The sequence below is a fragment of the Eumetopias jubatus genome, unplaced genomic scaffold (assembly GCF_037043125.1).
Source record: "Eumetopias jubatus isolate StellerSeaLion01/CBP00866 unplaced genomic scaffold, mEumJub1_p1.0 scaffold_2, whole genome shotgun sequence".
Classification (NCBI taxonomy): Eukaryota; Metazoa; Chordata; class Mammalia; order Carnivora; family Otariidae; genus Eumetopias; species Eumetopias jubatus.
Genome location: NW_028274808.1, coordinates 40,679,345 through 40,701,086, shown reverse-complemented (window position 1 = coordinate 40,701,086; position 21,742 = coordinate 40,679,345). Strand labels below are relative to the sequence as shown.

General features: G+C 39.9%; 1 protein-coding gene across 1 annotated transcript in view; it reads right to left on the bottom strand.

The window, feature by feature from the left end:
• Positions 1 to 21,178, bottom strand: part of PSD3 (pleckstrin and Sec7 domain containing 3) — a 492,408-nt gene extending 471,230 nt beyond the window's left edge. The window contains exon 1 of the mRNA XM_028124024.2: positions 21,066 to 21,178. Within this exon, the coding sequence (XP_027979825.1) occupies positions 21,066 to 21,086 (21 nt within the window). The 5' untranslated portion in view covers positions 21,087 to 21,178. The remainder of the gene's footprint in view (positions 1 to 21,065) is intronic.
• Positions 21,179 to 21,742: the final 564 nt, after the last annotated feature.

The window sequence follows — 21,742 nt, the reverse complement described above, 5'->3', positions numbered from 1 at the left end:
ACTCTACATCGACAACAGCCTGCACAGTGAGGACACCAGATAAGGGTAGCTTGTGTTCTGTACCCATTTTTTTTTAGACTGCCTCTGTTTAACTCCTCCTGTTTTAAAGTTTCTCTCAGGGGGAAATGAAAGCATGCCAGAGAGAGCAACAGCCATGAATAAGTCAAACCAAAGCACTGGCTAAGGATGAGTAACCAGCATTGGTGGGCATCTCCTGAGCCCTAACTAGGCACTGTGTTTCCATGTTAGAAGCACATTCTGGGAAGAGGTTTACTTTGCCCTATAACCTCGGGGAGCTTGTTGCTGGGTCGCTGGACTGATTTCTTCTGGTCTGGGTCTCTTTTTCGCAGGCACTTCAGAATGAGGTTTTTGGTAAAAGAGAAAAAAGAGACTGAAAGGAATTGAGACAACAAAGCAGTATCAAAGGTGCAGGGACCACCCAAAGATGACGTGGCCAGTTATCTAGTGTTTTGTTTTACTTTTAATAGTAAAACAAAATTTGGCATTAGAATGCCAAAGGAAGAAAAAACACTAATTTTAGGGGAAAAAAAAATTACCCAGAAGAACAAGAATAGGGTAGATGATTTAATGAGAATACCAGGGATTAGAAAATGTTACAGCTCTGTCAATAAATATGGGCAGATTTCGTTAACTCTGTGGTCTGATTACATTTTTGATAAAATGCAGCTCATGGTAACTTCTTCCCACATAATTTGTACTTTAAACAAATTTAAAAATGCAACAAGGTATGTCCTAACAAATAGGATTTGTTGTTGTTACTTTAAGCCTCCTCTCAAGGCCCACCCTGGAAGGAGACTAAGATCGACTACCCACCTAACAGATGCCGAACCAAGTTCCTATCACATGCTCAGCACTGCACTACCATCAATGGTGAAGAGATGATGTCTAATCCTATTTTTAAGAAGTCCAGTCTAGGCGGAAGGAACTCAGTGACACAAAACAATACCAATAAGAGTGCTAAATCTCGATAATGGCAATTCCATCCATTGTGTTAATCAAGCCAGAAATCTACTTCATTCCCCTCTCCTTACATCCCATCAATAATCAGGTTCTATTGATCTACACAAAATGTGGCTTATTTGTCTGTATCACAACTGCCACCATTCCCATCCAAGAAACCTTCCTCTCTCACCTACAAACGCCTCCTGAGTGCCCTGCTTCCCTTCTACAGGGTGGAGAATGGAATGAAGAATGATCTTTTTAGTTTAAGTAATCTCTACACCCAACATGGGGCTCATTCTCAACCCTGAGGTCAAGAATCACTCACTCTACCAACGGAGCCAGCCAGGTGCCCCAAGAGTGATCTTTTCAAAATGCCAAACTGCTTAAACCCCTTCAATCACTTCCCATTTTCATAGGATAAAATCCAAACAGGCTACTTTATAAGGTCCTGCCCTATCTGCTTCAGCCTTCCTTTCTAATTCCCTTCTCTCCAGTCCCCCTCTCCCCCACCCTAACACCTCCTTACTCACTTCTTCCCATTCTTCATATGCTAGGCTCCAGCCTACCCCTGGCCTCTGTGCTTGCTATTCCTCTCTCCTGGCATATGCTTCTTCTGGCCAGCCCCATTTCATCTGCCATGAGCATCTGTTGTTTCTGCCTGCCCAGCACTCTCTCTTCTCATAATAGAACACCTCTTTTCTTCTTTAAATCATCTCTCCCTTATTCTCACTCCATGCAGTTAGGCTTAAACCGACAACTTCCCTTCATTCTTACCTAGGGCCACGCATGCAGCCGTGCGACTCAGACCTAGCCAAGGTAGTCCACTCCCTTGTCCACAGAGACAGACACATAACTCAAGCTAGCCCTATCAAATTTAAGCCTGGGGATTTTTCTGGAAATATGGGCAAGAGGCATGCCAGGGGGGCCAGATGATAGGTAATGGTACTATACACTAAACAGAGGCCATGCTATAGGAAAAATAATAATAATAATAATCTGTCCCCACTCCCCTCGAGTTCAGTCCTATAGACAACTCTCTCTGGTGCATTAGGTTCAAGCTGAAGAAGAAACGACACAGGACAAAAAGGAGTCAAGTCTCTAATCGTGGCTCAGCCAATTACCAGCTATATGATCTTGGGTCAATGAATTAACTCCTTGTTGTAGTTCTCAGTTTTTTCATCTATAAAAGTATCAAAGTAGGACTAGATCTCTTATAGATACAGATCTAAAGATCTGCAGCTCTGTGATTCCACCACCACCTTTTTAAAAGGTGTAAACTTAGGACAGTGACTAAAACGGAGCCAGCCCTAACCTGTATCACCTAAAAACCACGTGTTTCTGTCTGCCTCTATATGATGGTGGATAAAATGTAACTGGTGCCACCTTTCCAGAAAGGAATACAGATTTGGGGACCTTAAAAAGTTCACACCTTTGACTCTCAAACTCCTAAGAAAACATTCTATGGAAATAATCAGAGACATAGACACAAAGTTTATATAAAATCCTTTATTTGTAAGGTGTATATATATGTCATCACAACGAAAAAACAGAAACATCCTAAGTATTCAGTAATAGGGAACTGGTTAAATAACTTACAGAAAAACCCTAAGATTAAATAGCAGGTGGCCATTTAAAAAAACATATTTGCTAAAACTAATGTGACATTGTATGTCAACTATACTTCAATTAAAAAAGAAGGATGCTCCTCAAAAAACAATAGTAACAAATAATAAAGCATATTTGCAAGCAGTGTTAATGATATGGGGAAATGCTCATATTATAATATTAAGCAAACTAAAACACCATGTAAAACTGTATACTATATGAACACACACACACACACGCCCAGAATAAGAGAGGAAATAGAAATGTCTCAAAAAAGGTTAACAAAGGGGCGCCTGGGTGGCTCAGTCCGTTAAGGGTCTGCCTTCAGCTCAGGTCATGATCTCAGGGTCCTGGGATGGAGCAGCATCAGGCTCCCTGCTCAGCAGGTAATCTGCTTCTCCCTCTCCCTCTGCCTGCAGCTCCCGACCCCCACCCTCACCCCCATCATGCTCACTCATTCTGTCTCTGTCTCTCCCAAATAAATAAAATCTTTAAAAAAAAAAAAAAAAGGTTAACAGTGTTTTACGTCTGAGTAGAAGGATTAGTTGATTTTTGTTGTCTTCTTTAAATATTTCTGTATATCCCAATTAATCCACAATTACCAGGCCTTTTCCCATAATCAGAAAAAGTTTAAAATTTTATATTTTAAAGTAGAATTTTAAAAATTACACAATTCAAAGGGAAAACAAAAAGGGCTCTATGTGCCTATATCTTCACAAGAGACCTGCCATGCACCTACCTTTTCCATGATCTAAAATTCTCATGACTCTGACATGCACTAACGGCTCAACTGAAAATAATGCTGAAATGTGGTATTAACACAGTGGCCTTAGTTTTGCCAAAGTACTTTCAAATAACTGAGGGGAGAGGAAAACAAAATAGTGCCTCCAAAAAACAGTTGAAATGTCCTCTAACCCTCTCCCATTAACCCAGATGAATTTATCAACTCAGCTAGGTGATACCTAAAGCCTCAGGAAAATAAGATGGAGCACTGGGCTAGAAACAGCTGACGCCATAGCAAAAGGAAAGGAGGGCACCCAAAAGACATGTTTTACTGAGGTCCAAGTCAGTTTTACACAGAACTTTCTCCTAGTATCACTTGGAGACTGGCAAGTCAAATTTGTTATGCTTTTAACTAGACACAGCCATAGATAGAATACTGAACTAACAGTCAGACTGAATTTCCAGGTGTAAAAATGGGCAAACAAAAAACATTACAGAGGTGAACTCGTCCACAGAATCATAGCGTGTTGTGTTTACTCTCCAGGAGGACAAAGATTCTGGATAACAGAGTACGCACGCATGCGCACACCCCTCAAACCCAGGCAGCTTCACAGTGAACCAGTCCCTTGGGTGTCCTCTGGCTAGAGGTCAACTATGACCTACAGGCAGGGCCCTTCCCTGCCTGCTTTTATCAATAGCCAAACCTCCAGAATTGGTCCAAACTGATAAGGGCTGTGGAATGTGGAGGAGAGCTCTAGAATTTGCCACATTGTGACACCACAAAAGCAGCTAGTGACATATAAAAGGATTAATTCATATACATGTAAAACAGTATTAAGGAAGGGTATTATTTTTAAGCATTGAGTCAATGTCAGGACTTCTAGACAAAGGTACTTAAGACATTTAGTCTAAACTAAAAATAAATTAACACTCAGAGTTAGCACTCCAAATCTATCTTTATACCCATCTTAAAATTCCCTTGACTCAATTATCGTAGTAATAATCTGATTGAATGTTTACAATGGGGCCAGGCACTGAGCTGAGCATTTTACATGCACGGTCCCACTTTAAGCATTTAACCATCAAAAAAGTCCCATGAAAAAGGTTTTACCCCCATTTCACCAATGAGGAAACTGAAGCTCAGAGAATTCATACATTTCAAAATCAGATCACCCCTAAGAGGTAAGATTCAAACCTAGGTCTATAAATTCCATCAAGAAGTCATAATGCTTTTCAAACTGGCATATGGTAAGTATTTTCAAGAGGTCTATACTTGTTTTATTATGAACTTACTTATATAACTTGTTGTGAACTTACATACATAACTTATTTAAACCTCTAATTGCCCTTATTCTAATCTTGAGCCTAGGGGCCAAAAGGTATGTCTCACTACATCAAAGCAGACTATACCTGGGGGAAACTCCTAGAGAATCCTTTTATAGTTCAGCCATACTTTTTTTTTTTTTTAAGGGGGGCCGCACCTGAGTGGCTCAGTCAGTTAAGCCTCTGTCTTTGACTCAAGTCAGGATCCCAGGGTCCTGGGATCAAGCCCCACGCCAGGTGTCCTGCTCAGCGGGGAGCCCGCTTCTCCCGCTCCCTCTGCCTGCCGCTCTGCCTACTTGTGCTCTGTCAAACAAATAAATAAAATCTTAAAAAAAAAAAGTTAATCTCCTCATCCTCTGCTCAAAACTATTTGATGGCTTCCCATCTCAGAGTAAAAGCCTGTGACAGTACAACCCTACTCAGAAAAGTGTTTGGCACACAGGAGACCTTCAATAAATATATGTTGAATGAACAATAAATTATCAGAGCCACTGTACCTTCTTCTGCTTTTAATGTGAAGATGCATATGTTTCCAAGGAACTAAAACACCATGAAGAAACAGAAAATTTCTCTTTAGGAAAATCACTGAGCTCCAAGTTCAGATGAGATAACAACAACAAAAGGACTCCAGTGTGCCCCAATCAGAATTCCAGATGCTTCATTCTGTTAGCTCTGGATAAGATTAAAAAGGACCTTTAAACATGTGCTATAAGTGATTTAGTCTGTTTCACCTATGAAGTTAATGCCTGACTATTTGTCCAACAGGGGCTTTATCCTCTGTAACTTTCTGTTTCCTCATTTGCAAAATGAGGTTAGACTGTAAGACTTCATCCTTAGCTCTGACATTCTTATTAATCACAATCTCCAACTTAATTTACAAACGGAGACAATTATTTATATTATAAAAGCATCTGATTTTAGAACACAATCTGTGACAAAATCACAAACTCCCAAGAACTTTCATGTGAAGAATCGGACAACTCACCCAATGGCCAATTCCTATAATCCAAATCTTCCAAATACAAGCGTTTAATCTAAAATATCTAGGTAAGGACATAGCCTCTGTCCAAACACATCTAAAGTTGGTTTAGTTTTTCAAACAATTCTTTGAGAAAGTTCTTTCTTATTCAGAAATAAAACTGTGTTATTCTGCAAATTTCTTTTCTATATTCTTTGGAGAAAGACAGAAAAGTATAGTCCTATGCCATAGTCAGGTTTCTCTTTATATCACACTCCTTGTCCCAAATACTTAAAGACAACTTTCTATCCACTGAGTCTTCTTTCCTTAGGTTAAAGATCACAATTTCTACAACCTCTCCTAATATCACATTATCTTCTGACCACTCACCTACCACTCAGCCACCTAACTGCCCTTTCGTTGTTAATGTCTCTTTTAAAATATGATCCCCAGAATCAAATACAGTAATTCTCACAGAATCTAACTGTTTTGGACTGTAGTGGCACAGCTTTTGGCACTTACTGAGGAAGAGAAAACCAACCCTACAGCATCATTTTAATGATTAAATAAGACAGTAAGTGCAAAGTCTTATTAGCACAATGCTTGGCATACAATAATCACTCAATAAATAGTTGTGGCTGGTGTTACTGGTTTCCAGTTCTCTCTTACACTGAAGGTATGCCTTATATATTATTAGGTGTTTTTCCCCCAAGTCAGAATTGGACAGAGTAATAAAGTGTTGAGGCTCAACTGTAATGGAAGGTCAGTGAGAAATCAAGATAAAGCAACTCTAAAATTAAGACAAATTAATGGCAAACAGAATGTGATTTACTTAAAGTTAATTTACACTCAAGTTTACAGAATATATTGATTTCATAAATCAAGCAATCCCCACTCTTCACCCCTCAATCATACAATTTAAAGATGCATTGCTGAGATATGCTGAGGAAACAATCTGGCACAGCCTGTAAGAAAATAAGCTCTCGAATCAGACTGTCTATAGAGTTCAGATCCTGGATTTTAAAATTATATATAAAACTGGTACTGTATTTCCATTAGACAGTACCGATATAGATCCTAAAAAATATGCCTCATGAAAATTAAATTCAGGACAAGATATATATTCTAAATTATAGCAGAAACTAAATGTAAAAACTTAAATGAATTTTCAGAGTTTATATGTAATTAACTTCAAACTTTTCCTCAACCAAAAAAAAAAAATTACCTTTGATTAAGTACCTCTTCAATTCTAGAGCCATCTGAGAAGCTTTTGTCAGTAATGTGGTGCCTCAGGATTTAAATAATACCCAGAAGTCTGGCCATTCATTCAAATGAAATGTGCTTCGAGTCCCTTCAGCTACCTAATTACTAAACAAACACCCAGGAGCTATGAGTCTTTTTGCAGAGATCAATAAAAATGCAAAGGTTGGATGGCAGAAGATACTGAAATGCTACATGTTCTGAGAGTCAGAAAGTGCTTGCTAGAGAGAAGTAAGAGAAAACAGGAAGAAAACAGAAGCAAAACCTAAGGAGGAAAAAATAAGCTCAGAAATAGTACGTCTGAACTCTCATTCAATGTTCGTGGGAATGCAAAAATGGTACAGCCATTTGGAGGACAATTTGGCATTTTCTTACAAAACTAAACATACTCTTTTTATAATATGATCCAGCAATCATGCTCCTTGGTATTTACCCACACAAAAACCTACACACGTATGTTCTCAGGAGCTTTATTCACAATCGCCAGAACTTGGAAACAACCAAGACATCCTTCAGTAGGTGAATGGATAAATTGTGGTGTATTCAGGCAATGGAATATTATTCAGCACTAAAAAGAAATGTTATCAAGCCATGAAAAAACATGGAGGAAGCTTAGGTTTTACTAAGCTTCCTATTACTAAGTGAAAGAAGCCAATCTGAAAAGGCTACATACTTCATGATTCCAACTATATGACATTCTAGAAAAAGCAAAACTGTAGAGACAGTAAAAAGATCAGTTGCGAGGTGCTGGGACAGTGGGGAAGGATGTATAAGAAGAGCACAGAGAACTTTTTAGGGCAGTGAAAATATTCTGCATGATATGATAATGAAGGATACAAATCATTATACATTTTTGCCAATCCATAGAATGCAGAACACCAAGAGTAATTCCCTAATGTAAAGTATGGACTTTGGGTGATGATGATGTGTCAGTGTGGGTTCACCAATTGTAACAAATGTACCATCTCTGATGGGAAATGTTGATAATGGGGGATGCTATGAATGGGTGGGGGTAGGAGATAAATGGGAAATCTCTGTACCTTCCTCTCAGTTATGCTGTGGGCTTAAAACTGCTCTTAAAAAATAGTCTTAAAAAAAAAAAGTCATCAGCTACTGAAGAAGGTATGTGAATTGAGTGTACCTCCGGCCCATGCATACTGGTGCAGATCTAAGGACTACATTAGGTTGTTTAAGATGAACAGAAACTATCCATACCAAAACATCATTTATTTAAAGGCTCAGACAAAAGAAAAGTTTTGGTTTTTGATGGAGATGGGAAGGTAAGAACTTTGTATGTTGAAAATACAAACTGCATTAACAAGAATTCGTTTACAATAGTAAGCTAAATGATTTTAGCTGTATCAAACAAAACCAATGTTCTTCTGAATGAGAATTATGCTACTACATGAAGGCTCATTCCTTTTTTCCTCTTTATTGTCTTTCCTATCAGCAAACATACTGCTATTTTTTCCATTTTAAAATCTCTCTTGACCTCGCTTTTCCCTTCAGCTATATTTCTCACCTTCCCTTTGCAGCAAAAATCCTTTGAAGTATTTGTCCACGTTTGATGTTTCCATTTCTCTATTCCTGCTCTCTCTTGAATCCTTACCGATTTTGGTCCCTAATACTCCACCAAAATTGCTGTTGTCAAGCTCACCAGTGACCTCCCCATTGCTAAATTCCTAAGTCAAGTCTTGACCCTTATCTTGGGAGCATCTGATTCACTGTATTTCTTCACTTGGCTCCCAGACTCCGCACTCTCCTGGTTTTCCTCCTACCTGATTAGCTGCTTCTTCTCATTCTCCTTTACTGGTTCCATCTCCCAACCTCAATGTGGAAGTAGCCCACGTTCTTGGTCCTGAACCTCTCTGCTTCTCTATCTACACCCACTCTCTTAATGGATTTCACCCAATCCCTTACTCTGACAACTCCCAAGTGTCTACCTCCAGCCCAGACCTGCTCTAAAATCCAGAGTAATATATCCAACTGCCAACTGGGCATCTCCAAAACTGAGCTCCTGATCTTTCCCCCAAAATCACTGTCTCCCTAGCTTAGTTAATGCAACTCTATCCTTCAAGCTGCATAAGCTAAAAACCCTACAATTCGCCACTGACTTCTCTCACTCACATCTCACATCCTGTCACTCAGGAAATCATTCCCACTCTTACCTTCAAAACATTACCACTCTAGTCACCATCATTCATCTGGGTTCCTACAATAGCCTCCTAACTGGTGTCCTTATTTCTACCCTTCCCCACTTAAGTTTAGTCTCATGAGACACAGCAGCAGTGTGTCTTCTTAAAACAGAAGGCAGATCATGTTACATCTTTACTTGAAACTCTCCCCTGGCTTCTTTGCTCTCACTCTAAGTACAAGCCCAAGCCTTTGGCAATAGCCTACAAGACCAGAGGCCTCACAGGAACTGGTGTATGCTCTCCTCCTTGCTCACTCTACTCCAGTCACACTGTTCTTGCAGTTCCTGGACGGCAGGAAGCATGCCTCAACTTCAGGACTTAGCCCCTTGCTGTCTACACTTCCTGAAGTACTCTTCCCTACATGACTCCCTTTATCTTCCTCAGGCCTTTTATCACAAGTCACCTCACTGAGGCCATCCTTGGCGATCCTATTTATAATTGGAACTCCACCTCATTCCCAATCTCTCTCCTCTGCTTTATTTTTCCCCAAAGTACTTAACACACACACAGCCTGTCACACCTTGCAAAAGTAAGAATTTTTTGTCTATTTTATGATGACTGTATCCCCTGTATCTAAAAATAATGCCTGGTACATAGGAGACAATAAATATTTAATAAATAAGTGAGTGAACGAAAGAGGACAGTGATACAGACCTGTATATGATATATGATAGCATACTTTTAATCAGGCACTTTGTATGTATATACATATTCAGATATCGTGGGGAAAAAAAGGGGGGGCTCCAATTTGAAAATTAAGTTAACCTCATAAAAAAACTGAGTAATGTAAAGACATAGTTCTCTAAACTGAGAGATACTCTAAAACACTCCAAAGGCACTAGGACTTCTCAAAACCCTAGATCTTGCTTCACCAGAGCACACTGAAAAGATGGTCTGGATATGGATACCCTTCCTGAAGCAGGTCAAAGTTGCCAGGCCAATAGAATGGGCTTTCATTTCTAAAAAAGATAGAGAAATTACGACACAAAGTACGAAGCACTTAATGTTTTAATAATATAAAAAATCTGGGTGCAACCCTGTTTTCGGTGAACCTCTGAACTTATATATAAGACAAAAAATTGGGGTATTAATACTTTAGTAATATACTCACTCAAAAGATAGACATTTGTGGGTCATATTTTTACAAACCACTAAGAACTTCAACTATTTCCATGTAAAAGGAAAGCAAAATAATTTCAAAAAACATTTACATGCAGAAATAAATTAATTCAGGAGTAAAATAACTCTGTACACAAACAGCAGTGATGTGAGGCAGATAAAAGCCAAAAATAACTTTTAAAAAAATGGAGTATCTTAATTTCTCTACCTTATAATACTAATTCTCATATATGTTTGCCTGTTTCTGAAGTTATGTATAGGAAGTCATGTTTAGAGCAGAAGCTCTTAACCAACCTCCAATTAGCCAACTCCAGGATGAACATTCACCCTGTAAAACATCCTAGCTGATGCCCATTATTACTTGGTGCCTATAGCTAGTAATCAAGACTCTGGCAAGCTCATGAAATTCTGCTCCTATCACTGAGTTGATGGTTACCAAGAATCAACTGTGTTTGCTCCCTAACTGACTTGTGCCAGTTGTACCTGCTACTGAAATTGTGTAATTCAATTAAATATTATGTAAAACAATTACATATGGGTACATACAAAAGAGTTGTTTCCAGGAAAGCTAAAAGGAATGTTCTAGACACAACACATTACAAGACCGTAAGAGAACTCTACCAACAATGGTTCATTTTTAAATTGTTTTTGCTGTATACAAACAAAATAAAACTTGTATTTGTTATATATTAAGATTCATGATGCAAATATCCCTATATACACCAAGAAATTACTGTTATCCTTTTAGCTCACCCGGGAACCTTCTTCATAGATAATATTATAAATTAAAATATTCTTCCCATGGACTACATAATCACAGATTTATTTATTTTAGTAGTGCTTCTAAAATGTTGGCTTTAATTGCTCTAAGCCTACCAAGTTCTTTGAAACATATATTTTTATATATAAAATTAAAATATATAAATATTTTTAACATAGGTATACCTTTACATAAGTTCATTTTAGATTATGCCGTGTTTAGATTTTTTTTCCCCCAAACAGAACCCATCAACATATGACGCAATTATCTCCCATACAAGCCACACAAGGTAGGTAGGAGGAAGTGAACCAAGAATGAAAACAGGAAAAATCAAAAGAATAAATGAAATGGGTCTCTGAGACCGTTACAACACTCTAGGCAAACACAGCCCACACCTTTATCTGCTTCAATCAGATGCCTCTGCCATCAGGGAAAGACCTGCGTGAGGAAATTCACAGTGACATATTACTCTTATCTTTTGTGCCCTAGATTGTCATTTGCAAGAAAGCTGTAATGAAAGTCACACACCTGGAGCTCTAAAAGCAGACCACGAACACTGTCTACAAAGTAGGGGGAAATTCCACTTCCCTAAAACAGGAGCTACGTGACCAAACCCCACAGTGAAGCCAACAACAAAAAACGATGAGGCCAGAAATCTGCTGACTCTGGAAATTCTACTCCACCAAAACACACGGCTAAAAGTCAGAGCACCTACTCTGTCCATACATTTTTGGAAGGGTTCCTGGATTTAGCTATTAAATAGACTGTGGTGGGACGCCTGGGTGGCTCAGATGGATAAGCGTCTGCCTTTGGCTCAGGTCATGATCCCGGGGTCATGGGATCGAGCCCCGCATCAGGCTCCTGGCTCAGCAAGGAGCCTGCTTCTCCCTCTGCCTCTCTCCCTGCTCATGCTTTCTCTCTCTGTATCTCTGTGTCTCAAATGAATAAATAAAATCTTAAAAAATAAATAAATAAATAAATAAATAGACTGTGGTGTTCAACTCATTCGTCGAACAAACATTTACTAAGTGACTACTATGTGCCAAAGCACCACACAAAGTACTAGAATCTTCCTCTTGGCAACCACAGTGCACTACAGGCAATAATAATACAGGGTACAAGAAAGATCAGTTTAACCAATTAATAGCTGTGTGACTTGAAGACTGAAAATAATTCCCACCCACCCCCAGGTAAGTAACCAAGTTACATGGAGATTTGTGTGGCTATGGGAGGCCTCCAGGGATTCAACAATGCTAAGAAAATTATGAACACATCTTAAAGGAGAGGAAAAGGAAAGAGAGCAATACTCTCAGGAGGACGGTGGTAACCTTATGACATGAAAATGTTTATGAACCTGGATTAAATTTTTATAGTGGAACTATCTCTACTATATAAGGGGAGGGGAAGAGAATTTGGGTTGTGTTGGATCAAGATCAGTAGCTGTGGTAAGCAAAGTCGTCAGACTGGCTGGATCTGCGCTCTGTAATAACCCTCAGTGAAGGATGCTTGTCCCCTGGAGGTCACACCCACTAAAGAGGTCTAATTAAGTTCTAGGGGAAACCACTAAAGGTCATTATTATCACCAGTTTAGATCAGAGTTTCTCAAGCATTCCTGATCCTAATCATGGGAAGTGTTGATGAAAAGTGTCACTTCAGAACTATTGAGCCAGAACCTTCAACTGGCCCTAGAAATCTAAAATCAGGTAATTCCCTTGATAGACAAATATGGGAAACATTATTTAGATCATAAAAATTACAGGACCTCAAAAGAGGGCTCTTCTTGGTAATAGCTCCTTTTCCTTTTATTTTTAAAGGTTTTATTTATTTATTTGATAGAGAGAGAGAGAGAGCACACAAGCAGGGGGAGCAGCAGAGGGAGAGAGAGAAGCAGACTCTCCTCTGAACAGGGAGCCAGACGTGGGGCTCGGTCCCAGGATTCTGGGATCACGACCTGAGCCAAAGGGAGATGCTTAACTGACTGAGCTACCCAGGTGCCCCATTCTTTTCCTTTTTAACAGTTCTCTGTTGAATCCAAGAGGAAAGCACTATTTTCTATACATAAAAGTCTACAGAGAAACAACTTGCAAATTTTACTTTTAATACACATGAAAGCTTTGCAACCCTGTCTGAGTAGCTTAGGCAAAGGTTAAATCTATCTTTTTCTCCAACCAGAAACAAACAAGATGACATTCATTACATAAGCCATTTTATGAGTCATTTTGTTGACTGACCTCAGTAAGTACGTGAAGTGTGCTAAACCCTCTCATGCTTTGCTTAATATAAAGATCCTCACTTGCTTCAAAGGATAAGACAAGAAAATGAAAAGACCACCCACAGAATGTAAGAAGATATCTGCAAAGCATATATCTGACAAGGGTCTTGTATCCATAATACATAAAGAAATTTTACAATTCAATAATGAAAAGACAAATACCCAATTTTAAAAGACAACCCAATTTTACCAAAAGCAAAGAATCTAAACAGACATCTCACCAAAGATATAAAAATGGGCAAGAAGCATATGAAAAGATGCTCAACTACATTAGAGAAAACCACAATGAAATAACACTCCACACCAACAAGATAGTTAAAATCAAAAACAGAGAAAATAACAAGTGTTGATGAGGATGTAGAGAAATGGGAACCCTCATACATCGCTGATGGGAATGTAAAATAGTGCAGCCCCTGTGAAAAACAGTTTGGCAATTCCTCCAAGTGCTAAACATAGAGTTATAATATGACCCAGCAATTGCATTCCTATGTATATATCCAAGAGAAATGAAAACATATGTCCCCACAAAAACTTGTACATGCATGTGCAAAGCGGCATTTCTAATAGCCAAAAAATGGAAACAACCCATTATCTGATGAATAAATGAAATGCGCCCTGCATATTCAAATGGATATTACTCAGCAGTTAAAAGGAATGAAGTACAACACAGATGAGCACTGAAAACATTGTGCTAAATGAAAGGAGACAGTCACAAAAGGCCACATACTGTGCAGAATAGGCAAATCCATAGAAAATAGATATTCAGTTGCCTGGGTCGGGAAGGGGGTGATAGCTAATAGGTCCAAAGTTTAGTGTGAGGTGATGAATATGCTCTAAAGTTGACTATGGTGACAAATGCACAACTCTGTGAACATACTAAAAGTCACTAAATGTACACTTTAAATGGATGAGTTGTGCGGTATGTAAATTTTATTGTCAATAAAGTTGTTTTTAAAAAGAATCCCATTTAAACCTTCATGAGCCTCAATTTCATCCTCTGAAAATGGGGACACCACCTATCTTACAATAATGTAAAGAACACATAATAATGTATAAGTTCACACACACACACGTAAATGCAGAATACATGTCATTCCTTCTCCTCTTCCTATCCCCACGTTTTTGATTCATTATGCCTTGATTTCATTGTTTTCACCACAAGTTACAAAACTCAAAAACTGGAATGTATTTCAACAGACGCCTAACCATGAGAATTCTCCCATGATTTCACACATGCTACACTCAAGGCTATTCCTGTACGCCTACCTAGAGAAATCCTGGAGCCTGCAAACAGGACTGTCCACCTCCCAGACTTGTCACTAAAAAGTATCTGGGGAAAAAGAGTAAGATTTTTTTTCCTCCATTCCATTGTCTTACTGTGTTCTCGATCTCTAAGGATGATGCAAAAGCACCATCTACTACTAATGAGTAGTTTTATTTTTTTTTTAAGATTTTATTTATTTATTTGAGAGAGAGAATGAGATAGAGAGACCGTGAGGGTCAGAGGGAGAAGCAGACTCCCTGCTGAGCAGGGAGCCCGATGTGGGACTCGATCCCGGGACTCCAGGATCATGATCTGAGCTGAAGGCAGTTGCTTAACCAACTGAGCCACCCAGGTGCCCCATGAGTAGTTTTAAAACCAGGCCCATTCCTTGCCAATATCAATGCTATTCAGGTGTCTTTCCTAGTCGGCTTCAACTACACTAAAAATCTATTGGGCCTCCAGGACAGCTTTAAGGGGTCCCAGGAAAGACCTTAGCCACTTAAGATATTGGGCATGACCCACCCTTATACTCACTGCAATGGTGGGCAGATCAAAGGGGACTTGAAATTATGAACTATCCACAGCTTGCAACAAAAAAAGTCAACTGCAGTGTTCTCACCATCTCCCTAAGTTTTCAAAACACCTAATTATTAATATAATAGAAGACTCTCAGCAAGACACTCACGTTTTTCCATTTTATCAAAGGTTTTTCCTTCTCATCACTTTCAATGATTTTACCTCCACTTTCACTTCCATTAAAATCCCATGCTTCCATACACTCTCACTGCTTTTGTAAATATGTGCAAAACTAAAAACTTAACAAAGCTTCGTCGGTGAACACATCATAAGCAACCAGATGGTCACATGGGAAATGACTGCTCAGGATAGCCCATGCTATCTGTTAGTGCATTTTTGCCCTAGAGCTGTGTTATCCAACGTAATAGCCACTAGCCACATGAGGCTATTTAAATTCACCTAAATAAATAAAATTTAAAATTCAGTTCCTAAATTTCACTGGCACATTCCAACTGCTCTCAGTAGGTACATGAGGCTACTGACTACCATACTGGACAGCACAGATATAGAATATTGCCATCATAGCAGAAAATTCTATTTAACAATACTGGTATGACAGAAACTTCGTTGATTCTATGAAAGTTTGTTTAAGCTCAGAGTTCTTAGGTACATTATCAGTATTTACAGATTGTGAGGTCTGACTCTCAGAAGTACCCAAATGTCTCTGAATGTTCTTGGCAGGTTTTCTTTTAGGGGTCAGTGGACAAGCTTTTTTAAAGCCTAACATAGAACTTAGCACATGATAAGTACTTAACATCTGCTGAATGAATGAATAGCATATTAATGTCTGTACTTCAGGTTCTGCCTTAATTTACTTATAGATATTAGTTCATGGAAAGCATTGAGATTTTTTCTGGCACAGGGGATTTTTATAGGAAGAAATAAGCATCAGCAGGTGGAGTAGGCAGCTCACGGACCCTTTGAAGCCACTAGAAATAAAAGCTGAAAATAAACACCTGCCCAGAGCAAACTTTGACGTTCAAATGAAAAATTTCAGCCCCAAGGAACTATCTTTCTTCTTTAAACACTCCGACTTGTAGCTTTTAGAGACATGAAGGAAAGATCAGGGTGGTAAGATGCTATGAAAGATCACACAGCCTGCTGTCATTTCTCAGTATCTTCCTAATATCATTGTTAGAAAATATTATTAATCACATAGGCAGCAATCATTTAACTGCATTGTCTATGTCACTCACTGTTACACCTAGATTTCCCTTTCCCCCAGTGTCCTATGAGTGAATCTATACTGTGCCTATCAAATAACTTCTTGGAAAGGATTACCAAAAAAAAAAAAAAATCAAAATTCAGAAAAGGGTGTAAGTTTTCATATACCGAGAAAAGCAGTGCCAGTGGCCCTTAACCAATAACCTCCTCAAGTCCAAACAAAAGAAGCTACAGCTTCTTCTATTTACATGTTTCTACTCGCCTTGTCCCCAGACTATAGAAAGCCATAGAAAGAACCAAGCTACTCCATTTCTATAATTCACTTTTTCTTAGCACAAGTCTGGGAACAGAAGGTAAGAGAAAAGGGAGCAGTTGCTGCCTGATCTTTCTATTAATGCCCTCAGCTCATTCACCTCCTCCTCATTGTTTGAGGCTCCTTTTCTCAACAACCAAAGTCCCAGCTCACGGGAAGAAAAAAGCAGCCTTCTCTGTGTCAACACCCACAATTATTAAAAAAAAAAAAAAGTCTAGATTACTTCTATGAGGTGATGTAATTATAAGTTAAAATAGGTGAGCCTTACATTCAATTTCAAATTGTAAATCTGCTTTATTTTGAATTCCAATGAATTGCTTATAACTATACAGAACTCCTTACATAATCCATTTAGTGATCCCTTTAGACACTAAGAGTGTTTTTGAAAGAAAATTACACAATTTCCATCTCTTGAGCCAAACTACAATCCTGGTCCTACCACTTAAGCGAACACATATATAAAATAATGGCTGTTGATTTGTCATCCCATTTCAGGTCCTAAGACATACAGAATCTAAATATGAGAGCCAAAAAGTTCAGTTTCTGCAAAACGCAATGCTAACTTTGAGGACATAAAAACAGAACAGTAGTTAAGAAAATTGGACTGTTGAATTTAAACCTCATTCTGCCACTTGTTAGCTGTGTTACTTAACCTCTCCAGACTTCAGAATGGAGATAATGACAGTACTGACCTCATGGGGTTGTCATGGGGACTCGAGGAGGTAATCTGCCAAAGCACACAGTAAGATCTCAATCAGTATTAGCTATGATGGTAAAAATGCATCTCCTGAAAACTTAAATTAGCTTTTCTAAAATGCTTAAAATAAGCATTTTCCAGAAGTTATTGTTAAACTTCCAAAATTTCCAAAATTTCACTTAAGATGAAATTTAAAGGAAAACGTTGCTGCTCAGACAACCCACATAAAAATACTGTGTAAGAAAAGAGCCCCAGGCTCAGGTCAAAATGCTTACTTTTCCACTTACTCTAAATCCCTAACTCCAAGAATAAACTTGAAAACCATCCATCAACATGTACAATTATTCTGACTCATATCACTGATTTGTGGCCAAGGAAAAGGGAGTTTCATATTAGATGGCTGTTCAAAGTTAAGCAAGCCCCAAGAAATGAGTGGCGGGCCCTAGCCAGGGCCTGGCACTCACATGGAAGAAGGGGCGAGGAGCTAGTGACTCCCTCACACCACAAGTATGCTCGAGAGAAAAAATGTTTCACCACCTCTGTGTCCCGGATTGTCAACAAAGTCCCTGCCGATTAGGCACCAACCGGGCCCCAGTTTGTTGACCTTCTGGGCCCAGTGAAAAACAAGGACTGCAGGGACATGTGCTATTTTTATATAAATAAGATAGCACAAGCAAAGATTCATTATGGTTATGTGTTACCCCTTCTTTTCAAAGGAGGCATGGAAATCCAGCGATCTGGATTTAAGAATAACTTGTTAACTATATGCTGCAAACTATCTTTTTTTCTCCACTGTAAACTGCAACAGTGATTGACATTGCCACTGTAGCCACTCAACTAACACTAATCTGCAGCATGTGAAAAATGTCTTTGGAAGATGGTCTTGTAACTCCGAAACAGAGGAAAAGTACAAAGGGACACACTCTCAAAATGTCACCACTAAAATTCTTTCCAGCAAGCCTCTGAGTCTGCAATATCACAAACAACGCAAACTGTCCAGACACAAGACACTCTGAACAAATGCTCTGGAGAAATTCATCTGGATCCTGCACTCCCTAACATAAGGTTAGGCTGGTTTAACTGTAAAAGAATTCAGAAAGAACTAAAAGGCAGTTATTCAAGATAAATCACCTCCACTCTCAACAAAGGGAAACTAAGGACTTCTGTGTTTGGCCCAGACTACAGGGGAAGAATCCCTAACTGTTGAGAACCCACAAAACAACAGTGATTTAAAGCTAGACTAGATCCGCAGCCTTCTGGGAGCCTGACTCATATCCTGAGGTAAGTGGACTTTGGTCACCTACTGATCGCCAGATTATTTTTCACAGACTGCCTAAACTTCAATGTCTGAATTCATTTCTAAAAATTGGAAAGGATCACCATCCATTACTCACCTCCTAATCCAACCCAAGCCCAAAGAAATGCTCTTTTCATAACTGCCATATGACAAGATACCTCAGGTAAACCTCAAACAAACCAATCTGGAGGCCAAAGCACACACACATTTTAATGTTCACATGGTTTTTGCCTCAGTTTAACCATGACTGAGATTAACCTATTACCACAATAGCATGTTTATGAATAAGGCAGGACAGATGACTCCACAGTTTCTAAAGGAAAAAAAAAACCACCTCTGAAAGTAGTAATGCCTTGGACATGTTGTTGTTGTTGTTTTTAATGTAATGTCAGACTAAATCCCATTCATACTTTCCACCAGGATTAGCAAACAAATAATACCAAGTTTTTTAAAAAAGTGAATAGAGCCATTTATGGAAAGTATCTCTGAATTTTCCTTTTTCAATGAACTGATTTTCTGTCTTATTTTATTTTTATTTCCAAATTCCCAAGATTTACTAGCCTAAAAGGATTTCCTAGTATCCCATTTTTTTAATCCCATCCCATTTTTTAACTGAAACTATTTAATTAAAAGCAAAATTGTACCTTTTAAGTACAATGTACATAGTAAATGCATTATTCTTTGTTCACAAATGAAGAGTGTCAACAAAATTTTTTTAAAACTAACACAAATTGAGATTTGCAAATCAAGCTTCTTATGCTTGCATTTTTAAAAATAACATTCAACTGTGGAATTTCACCTTTAAATAAGGTGTTATTTTAGCTTTGCAGCTTTAATCGCTCTCCCACTTTCAATGGCCAGGATAGGATAAGAGCAATGATCCGTTCACAAACAAATTTGAGATAGTCAGAATGTGAAGTTAAGACTACATCACTATATAAGTAATGCATATACATGTTTAAGCATGTTACCATAAAATGCTAGATGGCTCTGAGAAAGCATCTTCCCAATCCCCTCAACCTACAAAGGAAGAAATTTTAGCTAGAGGTTAAAATGATTTGCCAATACAACAGCAAAAACTCAGTGACAAAACCTACAAGCCAAGTGTTCCACCCAAGTGCTTTCCATGGTACCACTCTACTCCTTTTAGTATAAAAAGCATATGTTAATAAAGTATCTGGCAAGACGAATCATATATTTGTGATATGATCTGTGAATGGATGTAAGAAAGTTGTTAGAAAGACATGCATCAAGCCACTAAAAATCGGTTGGGAAGGTGTTAATTTATTCTGTATTGTTTTGCTGGTTCTGTTGAGCATGTTGCATTTTCAAGTGAAGAGGAATTTAATGACTTAAAAAAAAAAAAAATCTCCTGATTTGTAAATACTCTAAGAAAAGAAAGGATGGTAAAGCATTTCTTGGAATAGGATAGAAAGTGCATTTCTCTTCCTTCAGCAAGGAACATCTTTCCCCCACACACAAAAAGACAGACAAACCCTCCCCACTTCAAGGTCCAGCTCAACAGCTAGCTCCTCTCAGAGGACTTCCAAGCCCTTAGGTCAGAAGCTCTCCTCCCTCTGGGTTCCTCCATGTAACCTATGCATAAGTCTCTCCTACTAGAAAGCAGCTCCTTGACAGCTGAAATTCTGTCTTACTTACCTGGCTATTGGGCTTTGCAAAATCCTTTGTATGTATTGAATTATAGTTAATGAAACAAAGCATTTGTTCTCAGAATCCCACTGAGTGCAATTTTCAAGATCTGCCTTTTCCCTACACCAACACCTGGACCCACTGAAGAGTTACTCTGGTGTGGAAATCCTGCATCCCACTGTCAGGAAAACCAGTTTCTATAAAATAAAATCGTAATGCCCTTTACATCTTCTGCCTACTGGGTGTTTAACATCCTTTAACCTCGAGGGGACGGGTAAAACTAACCATTTATTATTTAAGTCAAGGACAACATTCTAAACCCACGTTCTCTTAAGTGTTAACCCGCATTTTTTTTAAACCTCAGAACATCATTTGCTAGAACTTACAGCTGAAAACAGCAGATAAAAGTTAAATGCATGTAAAACAGAATGAAACGTCTTTAAAAGCTACTGAGAATATTAGACCAAATAATCTTCCCCTGTTTGCTGGCTCAATGCAAATTTGTTTTGGGGCTTGTTGTTGTTGTTGTTTCTTTCTGAAAGAGAAACGTGATAGCCCCTAAATACAAGAGCTGACTTGGGCAGAGTAAAAATTGGCACATTAAGTCCTCTTTAATGCTTTCCTTCTTTTGATCATTAAGCAAGTACGAGTACTCGGGCTTTTTTTCCAAGGCAGGTTTTCAAAGCGGAGGGTTGAATTAAAACCCCTTAACACCGCAAAGTTGACCCTTCTGGGCTCCTAACACACACAAAGGAAGAGCAAAAAGGAAAACAGTTACCAGAATCTGACATCAAGGCACAAACACAAGTGGCCCAGGGACCCAGGGGGACTAAGGAGCGACAAAGCAAATCAAATCCCCGATCGGACGGTAAGCAACGCGAGCGACCCCACACGCCCTTCAGCCCCCGGCGGTTCTCCAGCCTCACCGCGGCATTTCTTCCTTCCATCTTCCATCGCCCGCGCCGAAATTGTCGCCGGGCGCTCCCGGGCCAGGGAGCCTCGGGCGCGACTGCAGGCGGGCGGCCGCTGCCGCGCGCTCTTTGTTGGGCTCCCGGGACTGGCGAGTGGCGGCGGACTAGCAGCCCCGCGGTGGCGGCGGCGGCGGCGGTGCGCACCCTGGCGGAGGCTGCAGAGGCGGTTCGCCCGCCCGCCCCCGAGGCCCCCTGAGAAGGTCCGACAGCAGGCTGCGGCTGGAGGCGGTGGGCGGGGCAGGAGCCCGGGGGGCGGGGAGGGGCGGGAGAGCGGGAAGGGGTAACTTCCCGAGGGTGGGAGGGGGTGGGAGGGGGTGGGAGGGGAGGTGGAGGGGGCGGTGCCCCAAGGGCGAGCGGGGGCGGTGCCCTGGGCCTTCAGCAGTCGCTAGGTGTCACGGGCTCGCCCTCCGCCCGGCTTCCAGCCGGAGTGCGGAACCGTGCCTGTTGCTTTGTCTTCTTCCCTGCCAGTTTTCCCACCCTGAGGAAAGTGAGAGACGCTTTCCAGGGTGTTTCCTCTCTGGAAGGGCCGGGTGAAGGCTCGGCGAGGAGGAAGAGCGCCGGGCCGCGCGCCGGCGGGGACACGCGCCTACGCGCCCCCGCCCCCAGGGTCCTGGGCGGCAGGGGGTGCGGAG